Source organism: Podarcis liolepis (genome assembly GCF_965112155.1).
Source record: "Podarcis liolepis genome assembly, chromosome: 3".
NCBI classification, from domain to species: domain Eukaryota; kingdom Metazoa; phylum Chordata; class Lepidosauria; order Squamata; family Lacertidae; genus Podarcis; species Podarcis liolepis.
The window spans coordinates 40,099,653-40,111,984 of NC_139557.1; the positions used below are offsets into that span (position 1 = coordinate 40,099,653).

Below are 12,332 nucleotides of genomic sequence, written 5' to 3' on the forward strand. Positions count from 1 at the left end.
CTAAAATCTCTCAGCACTGCCAGATACGCCATACAGAGCTGACTTCAAGGCCACATACTGAATACCAGTGTGTGGTATAAGCCATGAACCAGCAATTTGGGATTGCATTTCCACTCAGCCAAGAGGCTAACAGAGAAAGCCTATGCATGTCTACTCAGAAGCAAGTCACATTAGACTCCATGGGACTATTGTATTTTAATATTCTGTTGGAAGCTGCCCAGAGTGGCTGGGGAAACCCAGCTAGATGGGCGGGGTATAAATAATAAATTATTATTATAACTTGCATTCAAGTAGACCTATGTAGAGTTGTGCTGTAATTGAATGACCCTGTGCAGCCCTGACCTCATGGTCAGGAGGCTATTTCTGTAGCTTCGCCCCACTGGGTGCTTAGGTTCTGATTGTCTTTGTAATTCCTACTGAAAGCCAAGTTTACAATCTAGCCTAGGTCACTTCAGGGTAAATTTTGTAACTGGAAAACACAGGGTATCTTACCTCCTGCACATCAAACCTCAGAATTTCCTTCATGTAAGTAGGCAATAGGGTAAGGAGTGTGTAGAAAGTCCAGTTATAAGAAAAGTGTGCTACGACAATAGCCCAGAGTGGAAGTGACGTCAGTATGGCTCCCCAAGGGATGGATTTCTGAGTAGAAAGCTAAAGAGAAGGAATTAAATTCACATAGATGTTCTTAAAAAAAAAAAATTGAATCACACTTCTTAAAACTTCAAAGAGGATTTTTTCTAAAGAGCTTGTTCCTGCCAGTCTGTACTCTTAAGCATAATGGTAGATCCCTTAATGCAGACGCTTAAGGAGATCAGGAACAAGCTATGGGATTCACGTTCCTCCTTCAGTCCCTTACCTACTGCATGCAGGTATACCCACACTTAACCACGGTTGGTGCACAGTATGGGTGAACTTCTGTTTAACATTAGGAGGACAAAACATTTGTCTGAGTGGTGACTTTTCAGGGATTCTGCTGCTGGGCATTCTTGTTCCCTTTCTCACCCAAATGTTCTTTTTAGCTGGCTTTTTCGACTGCTGGAACCACCTCTTTTATACAGTTCTGTTCCATCTGTTTTATGCATTTATAATTGCAACGGTTCTAATTATAATTGCATGTTTTATTGATGTATCCCGCCTTGGGACCTTACGGCGAAGGACGGATAATAAATCTTATAAAACAACAAAATGTTACTGAGCTTTAAAAGCATTTTTCAAGGACCTCTTTGTCCTTTAAATACAATAGTGGATGTATATTACCCCAGTACGTCAACAGAAATGAGCAAAGGCTTGACCAAAAAGTACACACCTGATCTGTAAGGGAGGAGAGGATGTATTCCTTTTCTGCATGAGAAATTCTCTTGTGTGTTTCTGGTGTGTCGCTAACTATCAACATCCAGAAGATGAACCACAGCACACCTAGGGCACCTTAAAGTGAAAACAACAACGCTTATGGTCAAGGAAATGGCAGCCATGAGACTTTAAATTTGCAAGCACTGCTACAACCCACCAGGGTGGTGCTGTGTTGCTCTCGCTTGGCTTCCCAATATCTCACATTACTGCCCCTTACCAGGAGGGAGAGGGGCAGAGGACAAGACAGTGGGCAGCTCAGCACACTGTGGACACGGCAGCAGAGCCAGTCTGACACTCCTTTACCCCTCTCTCTCCTCTTGGCAAGTTATAGTGATGTTTGGTGCTGGGAAACTTGGGAGAACAGGGCTGCCCCACCCACAGTGCCTTGCCAGCTGCTATTACAGAGCATCCGAAGATCACCATGAAATGTCTCTCAAGCCAGAGCTACTTGTGGATCCCACAGGCATAACCAGCCACTCCCACCTCCAAAGGTAAATGAAAGAGATCGTTCCAACATAACAAATGTGTGTGTGCATATCCAGAGGATCACTTAAATGTGAAGCCGTGTGTACCAATTGCCGTTGTCTGCTAAAGGTAAAGGGATCCCTGACCATTAGGTCCAGTCGTGACCGACTCTGGGGTTGCAGCGCTCATCTCGCTTTATTGGCCGAGGGAGCCGGCGTACAGCTTCTGGGTCATGTGGCCAGCATGACTAAGCCGCTTCTGGCAAACCAGAGCAGCGCACGGAAAAGCCGTTTACCTTTCCGCAGGTAAGCAGGCATTTTGACGTGTTTTCGAACTGCTAGGTTGGCAGGAGCAGGGACCGAGCAATGGGAGCTCACCCCATCACGGGGATTCAAACCGCTGACCTTCTGATCGGCAAGTCCTAGGCTCTGTGGTTTAACCCACAGTGCCACTAAGGATACATCAAATGCATAAAAACTTCTAGATTTGTCAGCTTCCTGTAGCTAAAGAAGGCATAGATGAGGTGGCCGTGGGTGTGATACGAAACAAAATTAATCAGAGATGCACAATGGGACTATTTAAGCGAGAGAATTGGGTTGCTGAAAACGAACGAACTCTCCCATAGACAGAAATTCTCTTAGTGGGCAGTCTGTAGATCACATTTCTTGACACACATGCATATATAAGCTTAACAGAAAAATGTCATCAGATCATGACATTCCCCAGGGTGTGACAGGCAAAATAGCTGGGGAAGTATTTTAGGCATTTATTTACAATGATCAGGCACAAAGTGTTCTAGAAATACACACGAAAAACTTTACAACAACACAGGAGGACTGAAAAACAATCTTCCAGCTGTATTTTTTTTTTAATTGTCCTTAGGATTTGGGGTATCTTAATTGTACCTATGACAAATTGGAGTACCACTGGATTCTCCTGAACCATATTTAAAAGTTATATATAATTATTAAAAAGATGGCGGGGAGGCGGAAGAGAGAGAAAAGAGAGTAACCTAATTCACATACTGCTGATTAGTTGTATAAGGAGGGGGGTTTGAGAAAGTTTGCTCATTACTATTTTGTTTTGCATATTTTAAAATGAATAATTAAAAAAAATACAATCTTTACTCAACTGAATGGCATTTACAGTGAAAACACTTACCAAATATGTAGAACACATAAATCCAATTCATATAAAAACAGATCAAGCCAGACAATGGAAGAGACACAACAGTTCCTAGCTGCGCACCTAGAAATTAAAGTTTTATTTTAAAATAATAATCACTTTATTATTTTTACCCCGTCCATCTGGCTGGGTTGTCCCAGCCCACCCTGTCTGTCCAAGTACATAGACTTCTCAAGGATTGAAAATGCTAGGCTTTGAATACACCTAGGTTAGGGATAAACATTGTTTTGTGGCAAGGCATGCACAGCAATGAACCATGCTTAATGGGTAGCTGCAGGAGTATGGGGGTGGGAGCAGAAATGGAATGCATAATCCTGTGGCCTGTTCCCAACCGTTATACCACAGTTAAAAGAGATTAGTGCTGCATCTTCATTGGCTAGACTTGAACATTTTTTAAAGCATCTCACCTGCATATGAAATACTAAGAAGTTTACTGCGTTCCAGTGGAGGAGCCCAACAGGACCACATGGCATGCATGGCAGGAAAGGTGACACCCTGGAAAACACATTTGTTTATAGTACAACATATCTTTCAAGAGTAAAATGACTTGGCCAAAATTCACTTCAATAAAACATCTCCAACGCAGCCTGGAGAAAGTACCAGTTGCCTTAGTACGAAGCTATTTTCTGAACAAAACGAACATAGCTCCTGGGCAATTAAGCAGAACTAATTCCTTGCCTGCCTCAATTCTTCAGCTGAATATGCTTTGTGGACATAACAATTATGCTGAACTTTTGGTTTCTGCATAGAAACAGCAGCACAAATAATTTGAAGTGGTGGTTTTCCCTCAGTTTGGATTATTAAATGCCAACATGCATAGGAGGCCGGGCAGTATGGCAGGGAAGAGACCTCATTCTGCAGACAGACCAGGTTAAGAAACAACAACCAGACTCCCCTAAATTAAACCAGAAATCTAATCAAAACTATGTGAACTTTGAATAAAAATGTTCATGAACAATTAAGTTTCGAAGAGGTCACAAGCATATTAAAGCATCATATTAAACCCAGGGAGCTAAGGGAAGGCCTGGATTTATGTTGCAATTCTGCAAGAGCACAGAATGTGGCAATGGGTGGAGAATTCAGCTTCCGGGAAATATTCTTTTCCGCATTTCCTCCCTTTTTAACGAAGCTGTCCTAGGAAGTTCTTTGCCTCTCACAATGATGGGGCAGAAATAAAAACAACAAAAATCGCAGAGTAAATTATGTATAGTCAGAGAAATTAGGGGAAACTGCTCAACTTGCATAATTTATACAGTTGCAGGATTCAGGTTTTTGGTGCAAAATTTGGAATGCCCAAAGATTTATATTTTTTTTAACCCAGCTTATACACAACTGTTTAAGGAAGCATGCAGCAGACATTTTACATAACAAATTTCAGTTAAGTGCCAGGTCCGCCCATCCTGGCACAACTTCCTACTTCCTTCCCCTCTATTCAAGCTCTGCAGATGCCATTTGATCAGTTCCACAGCCACAGAGGAACGACATACCTTTCATATCAGTTCCTCCCGTAGCCCTTAATATACCATTTCCCATCAATGTGGTGCTCTATGATCTTAACAATATGCTCGTCCTCACAATGAAGTCATAGAAGACATGTTCATTGTAAGGTGGGTGTAAGGAAAACTGGGAAGGAGAAAAGGAACCCTCAATTCTCAGATTCATGTCCATCTGTCTATCTGCTGGGGAAAAATATAAGAGCACGCAAGAAGCCAGTGGAACTATAACTGAAGCGGCAGCAATGGAAAACCCAAGTGAGAAAAGTGCTATTAAGCATGAGCAGAGCACAGCTAGATCAGACGAAGGTCCCATCTAGTCCAGCACCCTATTTGCAAAGTCCCCAACCAGATCCCTGTGGAGCTGTTGATCCCAACTTGGTGCCTTCTAGGTGTTTTGGACTCCATTCACATCTGGGCATTGCCCGGCTAGAGCTAGGATTGACTGGAGTTGGAGACCTGAAGCATCTGGAAGATGCCAAGCTAGAAAAGGCTGACCTAATGTAATTTATCAACATTACAGGGGATTGTTAATGTACTTACAAAGTAATTGTTTTGAAACTCTTAACAACAAGAACAACAACAATTAAAGGGGGCGGAGAAGGAGAGATTACCTCACCCAGGCCTTCCAAAGCTCTGACAGCTATGAGGTACCCGACTCCCAAATCTGCTGCCAAAGGTGTGAACAAGGTGAAAATGGCAGTGCCCAGGATGCCAAACCCCAACAGCTTCTTTCCGCCAAACTGGCGGGCAAGATATCCACCAGGAACCTGTGTAATGATGTAGCCATAGAAGAAGGAACCAAGGATCCAGCCTTGAGTATTTGCATCCCATGGATACTTTTTCCCCTGAAAGGGAGGGAGAGAAAAAGACATGAAGGTCTGGTTTCCACCCCGCCACCTGCATCACAGGAAGATACAACAAAGGACTGCATGCTTCCCATTCAGCAACACTGCACACCTATCAGTGACATACATTGCTAACTGCAGAGTGGCTTGCAAACTATATTTTCCACATGCCCGTCATGGACATGGGGAACTACGTGCTCATTTTTCATGGGACGCATGGAAAGAACTCCCTATGTACATCCAAAGAGTGACCACATTGTTGGGTTTTTTTTAGATCAATGACATTAAAATATACATAGCTGGTTAATATCCTGCTAATTGTTTTCATTCTGTCAACCAGGCTCCTAAAGCAAGCAAAGCCCAGTCACAGTGTCATAAAAAAATAATCACATATCAACTGATTTCAAAGCCTTCTCCTCTTCTATTCTTTATTTAATGTATGAACCACCACACTTGACAGACTTACAAACTTTAAACAACTATAGGCTGTACAATAAGTTTTTTTTAAAAAAACACCACCCAAATTTACCTCATTTACATTATTGTGGTAGAGTCCAGGTTGGCCTGTACTATGTACAACATTGGAAGCTGCCCTATGACAAGTCAAACCATTGGTCTATCTAGGTCATTATCGTCTATACTGGCTGACAGCAGTTCTCTAGGGTTGTCAGGGCATTATCCTAGGTTCCAGGGTGTTATCTTTTTATTTTCAGAACAGTAGCATCCATCACATCACACCACACCACACAGGAAGGGAGTGATTCTGCTGTGTATGTGTGATTCTGGAGGCAGAATGGAGGCAGCAAAAATCTATAAAGAAATTTCATAGAATCATAGAACTGTAGAGTTGGAAGATGAGGACTGAATGTTACTTGCCTTAAACAAACGCACTCCTACAAGAATTACTGTAAGGTAGGGTAGCCGTATTTTGAAAAGTGAAATTCTGGACACAAAAGTTGAGCCTTTGGGGGGGGGGCAAAGATGTTTTTAAGCTATTTTCAAGAAAATTCACCAAAACCTACACTTCTGACAAGGGTTGCCACATGTCTGGATTTTCCTGGACATTATAGCGATTTCCACCCAGATGCACACCGATTCCAGTGGCCAAATCCCAGCAATTTCCGGGAAATTCCAGATGTATACCAACCCTGTGTAAGGAGTCAGAGTTCAGATTGATTGATGCAGATAAAATAGTGGCATCATCTGAGCAGAATCTCTGTAATAGGAAGATGGCGGCGCGTGTAGATGCTGCGGCTGGGTGCTCCTCAACTGCGATCTCGGCCCTGAATGGGAAGCCCGGACTTTGAAAGTCATCTAATCTCCCTTGCTGTATTATACTGTATTGTTTAATTAGTGTTTTTATGGAGCAGTCAAGTAATTTCGTTGTCCCCGAAGGGGGCAATGACAATAAAGATATTATTATTATTATTAAAACTTCAAAGGCTATTTGAAGGCACAGATCATGCAAAAGAATGCTGAGAGATAAGATATAGTCCTCTGATCCTAACTGCTTTTAAAGATCCCTTGGATAATTTCACAAGGGGGTGCTGATTTAAAGTTCTGCATAATCCTTTGCATGTTTATTCAGAACGTAGGAGTATGATTTCAATGGGTCTTACCAAATGAGGCTTAGTCCAAGGTAAGGCTGAAATCCTATACCTACCTAACTGGGAGTAAGACCTATTAAAAATCACCTGGATTTACTTCTGAGTAAATGCCTCAGATTACACTGCAAGCGTATTTAGGTTGTGCCCACTGTTATGTCATACTCTTTGAAATTAGTAGAGTGGGCTCATTGTGGACACCGTCCATTTGGTTTACTCTAAGTAGAACTTAGTTGGATACAACCCTTTATTCACCCCCATCAATACTGGCATTCCGCCAGCTCTTGAAGAGATAATAATTTAATACACATACCCTTTAAGACAGTTCACATTCTCAAAAGTAGATCTGGTAAAACTTACCGTAGTGTTACGAGGAACAACTGGGGTAGAAGAATGTTCTTTGCACACATTTGAAGAAGTATTTTTGGTCAAGCTTGCATTTGATTCTACCATGTCCACCAGGGCAACACTTAAATTGACACGAAGTGCATATAAGAGAAAGAATCCCAAGAAGGCCCAGACCGCTAAGCTGAGGCGAGCAGAGCAGCATATTGGCGCTAAAAGAAAAAGTGTTGCACATTAAAAAGTGTTAATGTAAAAAAAAAATCCCCACAACTCTGGCTAGCAACTATCTTTAACTGAAACAAAGGCAGAAGGGCCAGAAGTCTTGGCTTTGCCCCCAGACTCATTCTCACATAAGCCAAAATGCAGACAATGGACTAGTTGGGGGACACACCACCAAAACCACCCAGTGTGGACTGAGACTATTCAGTAGCCACAAAATGTTGAGTTGTCAGGTCACATCCACACTATACATTTACAGTATGTTGTTTTATGCCACTGTAACAATTATGGTTTGGCCCAAAGAATCCTGGGAACTCTAATTTGTTAAAAGTGCTGGGAATTGTTACGAGACTCCTATCCCCTCTCACAGAACTACAATTCTCAAGAGTTCACTGAGAAGCAGGATTGATCCATTGACTCCATGGTGTGGATGTGCTCTCCTGAAACTGTAGCCCAGGGATGGGAAAACATTTTGGCCTGGGTGGACGGCAGCTTGGTCAGCGCATTTCCCCCAGGTAAGTGTTGGTGAAGCAGCACCAAGCAAGATCAAACACTCTGCTCACCAGTTGATGGGCCAATCTGCTCTATGCAGGGGTCTGCTTCACCAGTGTGTTCTCTGCAGGGGATGTGCTGATGAAGCAGCCCCCAGCAAATTTGAACACCACCCATCAGGAGATGTCACCCACTGACAGGGAAATGGCCTTGTGGACCAAGGCTGGCCTGCACGTCACGAGGGTCTCCACCCATTTTAGACTTTAACTCCCATCAACCCCCCAAAACTGGAGGGCACAAATTTGGTAAAGGCTGATTTACAATAATCATTGCTTATCTATTAATTCACAAGCAGGAGAGTATATGTTTATGTATTGTTCAATTATTTCAGTTAGAATAAACATGAACTTTAACCGTTTGCTAAAGGGATGTAATCTTTCATAAGATCACAGGGTTGATTTATTTATGTAGCCTTATTAGGCACTTCAAGCCTTTACTTGAACTCTAAGCTATTGGACACATCTGGTATGACAAAATGTGCCTGAGAAACAGAAGACGATATCCCTCTAAGTCATACTCAGAGTAGACCCACTGAAATCAATGACCATAAATTACTAAAGTTATGGCTCTACTCTGAGTATGACTTAGTGGTGCATTACCCACAATAGTTTCTTAGCTCTGCTAAGGAATCTCAAATGACCGACCCCCAAAAGCTTGCAGGTATGGCCTGAAGGCGTGTCATAAGTAATTATGCCATATTTTTTGATAAATTGTGGTGAGCAAACTATATATGGAGGAGGATTGACTACCAGTGCCCCATTCTCAGCTGTTGTTAGATTCCAACTCCCATTAATCCCAGCCAACATGGCCAACAACATCTAAAGGGCCACAGTTTCCATATCCCTAGTACAAAGGAAGAAAAATAGTGGGGTAAGACGCTCAAGCAAATGACAAGAGGAGAAGTGCGCTCAATACATGCTCGCTCATGGATACAACATACATACAAACATGTAAAGCAAAGTGTGCATTCTGGCAGCTACTCAAGAGTGCCCACTCCCCCAAATCCAACCCTAAAGGGGAAACAAAACTCACACCCCAGTATTATGTCCACATGTCTTAGCATATACTTTTCAGTCATGAAATACAAATAAACCACAACATGTTCACCAAAATCTCACTTTAAATATACAAAAAATATTACCCATATTTGCTTCGCTGCATGATTATTATACTATGGAAAAGATTGTGTGATTCTCTCCCCCCCTCCCCCAACATCTTTTTTTAAAAAATATAACACGCCACAACACAACTTCAGGTCCACAAGGCACAATATTAAATTCTTACCATTAACATCCCTGGGAGCTACTTCTTTCACAACCAACCTTGTTTTCGAAGACATTTCCCTCTAATTCCTAGTTACTGTTGTGCTGGATCATCGAAATGCTCCCATGATCTGAACGGAAAACTCCTGCAACATTTTTAGTTTGAGGAAGTTGCCCTGAATATTTATTACTGCAAATGAGGCACAGTAGACGTGGCATGGCAAGTTTATTATCTTGCTGTTCTAGTACCCAACGTTAAACAGCAAAGGAGCCTTCACTGGTGTTAATAACAAGTCTTCTGCCTTAGTCTTCTGCCTTTCTGCAAGACCACCTTAAGCTATTGTTGCTTTCACAAACCACTTCTGGCTTTCTTCCAGATCAACCTCTGCCTGGTAGATGTGGAATATCCTGTTCTGCAGCTCTGCTTCCCTCAGCAACCCGCCTTTTGCCATTCACGTCACATCACACTGCTCTCAGTCAATAGCCTCTCTCTAACCCCACTGCCGTGTAAACACTAAATGCCAAATTCTGTATTTCAGCCATTGCCATTCGATTTCTTACTTAACTATACACACAGTATTTTTGAATTGAATGTTTAGCATCAAATTCATTTATTTACCTTTCTCAGCTGTTAGTGCAAGTTTACTACTTAGAAAACACCACTTTCAACCAACTTTTACTTGCTCCCTGTCTCCCAAGCAAATGAAAACAGGGCTGTACAGATGCAGAGTAGGGGAGAAGAATAGGAAATCCCTTGCTGCTGAGAAAACCACCTTGGTTTTTGGAGGGAGTGGGAATAAGTGTGCTGCTTTAATCTCTCACCATTATAAAAAACAAACAGGTCTGGATGTACACTGTGACAAGTATTTGGGTCTCCGACATGATCTCTGACAACTTCCTATCAAACATGGGGAAGTAAAACTGACAATGCTGTGCTGGGCAGGGAGCAACACACAACCTTAAATTTCAACATGATCAGCCATTGCCAGAAAGGACAGGACTGTAATCTTGCTTTTAATTGCCTTTTTAAACCCATGTTTTATGGAAGGATAAACGAACACCACTGTGACTGAGCTACATATGGTGGGATCACAGATCCTTACAATAATGGTTTTTAATTATTTATTTATACGGATAGCTTCCTTATCACTTTGCTACATTTTTTCTTCTGTGCTGTTTCCTTGTCTAATAACAGACTGTCCTGTTTAGGTGTTGTTGTTTCTTTAAAGGATATTTTATGCAATTGTATAACACTTATGCCACAAGTGCACGCAACTGCAAAAGGAAACCAATTTTAAGATTTCCAATGTGAACATCTAGTGGCAAGTAGAAATGGACAAAGGCAGCTGACTGAAAGGGATTTGATTGTTTGATTGGTTCAAAGTCCAGCATTCTGTTTCCATCCAGATGTCTCTGGAAGCGCAGAAATAAGGCAGGAAGCCAGGTTAGGAACTACGTTGCAACCTGATCAATAAATCATACGAGTTTTAGTTAAATGATCAATCAACTCAATTTTGCAGAATTTCTGAAGCAACATTGTTTGCTTGGCTTTTTTGTAAAAAAAGAATGCACATGTATTTCCTAGTAGGCATCAACTTGTAAGAAGCATCCAGCCCTCTTGTGTGAGAAAAGGAAGAATACCTCTTTTAACAAGATTTTATATGCATTTGTATTGAAAAGAATATATATTTAAATTTTGCTGCCCAATTAATTTTCAGTTTATCAAACATTTTAAACAGATAAATAAATTAAACAAAGCAGCCCTAGATATGGGCATTCTCTTGCATCTAGTAACTGGATGTATACTGTCTCTCAAGATGCTAGTTCACGTACCTGCATGTACTGTTTTCTAAGTTTTATCGTTAGGAACATGTCCTTCTCTTCAAATCAATGTAAATAGATCTGTACAAACAGCACTTGCGCTAAGGTTCCAGGTGATTTTTCAGGATAAATACTGCTGGTCAGAAATGAATAAACACCAAGAGGAAGTTTAATCTATGGGACAGAGCTTTCGGCTTGGTTCCAGGGCCAATCCTGGCTCCTCAAAGAATGGACTGGGTGAGTTTGGATAAGTCATGAGCTCAGTTGGGCCAGCAGGAGAGACACAACGGCAGTATTTGCATGTTTTGGTAGTTTGTTCCTGGCTTAGTGGTTTGAGCAAAACAAACCAAGGTCCCCAGTTTGTATGTAACGCTAAACCAAGGTTTGTGCTTTGTTCTTGCCATGGGCTGGTAGGAAGGAACCAAGCAGACACAGTTTGCTAAATACACCACTGGAGGAGGTGGGAATGAGCTCCACTAATTATATTTTTCAAGCAAAATGCAAAAGAGATTATAGAAGACAAAACATTTATTACAATCTGATGTTTTATTATTTAATTATTTTTGCAAACTATTTTGCTGCTTTACTACTGTGCAGATGTTATTTTCAGTGCCGCGAAAGCAAGTCCCCATGCCGTGCTGTGCCGGTTTAGCGCAGCGTGTGGGGACTCGCCAAGTGGGCGGCTCGGGGGCCGGTTAAATGACTCCCGTGGGCCGCTTGTGGCCCAAGGCCCTTAAGTTGCCAACCCCTGCTCTGATATAACACACTGGCCCTGTAGTGAAATGCAACCATGTAGATAAGGACTTGCCCAATACTTTGCATCTGCATAGCTTATGGTCTCTCTTCCTCACCCCCCCCCCCTTGGAAGTGCCTGTTAAAATGTTTATACAACTTTTTTGCAAAGTGTTTACCTCCCCCTTTTCTTTGGATCAGAAACCAGTCCTAGCTTTTCAGGGGTTGCTTACATCATTGAAAAAGTCCCCCCCCCCCAATTCATTAAGAGAGCTTAGTATGGACTTTTAGTGCCCAGGGTAACAACACAATCTGATACACGTCTACTCAGAAGTAAGTTCTATTGAGTTCACTGGGGCTATGCTCAGTCTAAAACAACTTGCAGCATTCTTCCTCTTCACTTACCAAATATTTGCTCATATTCATTGAGACACCACTTTGTCACCTCAGCTATTG

At 41.9% G+C, this 12,332-nt stretch overlaps 1 protein-coding gene across 6 annotated transcripts in view; it reads right to left on the reverse strand.

Moving 5' to 3' along the window:
• SLC17A5 (solute carrier family 17 member 5) overlaps positions 1-12,332 on the reverse strand; it is a 31,972-nt gene that overhangs the window by 10,132 nt on the left and 9,508 nt on the right. For 3 of the 6 annotated variants that reach the window (XM_083497379.1, XM_083497376.1, XM_083497375.1), the window contains 6 exons: positions 7,306-7,502; positions 5,108-5,341; positions 3,408-3,495; positions 2,977-3,063; positions 1,307-1,425; positions 493-651 (listed from right to left, as the gene is read on the reverse strand). In XM_083497379.1, coding sequence (XP_083353505.1) covers positions 493-651; positions 1,307-1,425; positions 2,977-3,063; positions 3,408-3,495; positions 5,108-5,341; positions 7,306-7,502 — 884 coding nt within the window. Of the gene's footprint in view, positions 1-492; positions 652-1,306; positions 1,426-2,976; positions 3,064-3,407; positions 3,496-5,107; positions 5,342-7,305; positions 7,503-9,345; positions 9,936-12,332 lie in introns of those variants that run through there. The other 3 variants (XM_083497378.1, XM_083497377.1, XM_083497380.1) reach the window with 2 other exon arrangements.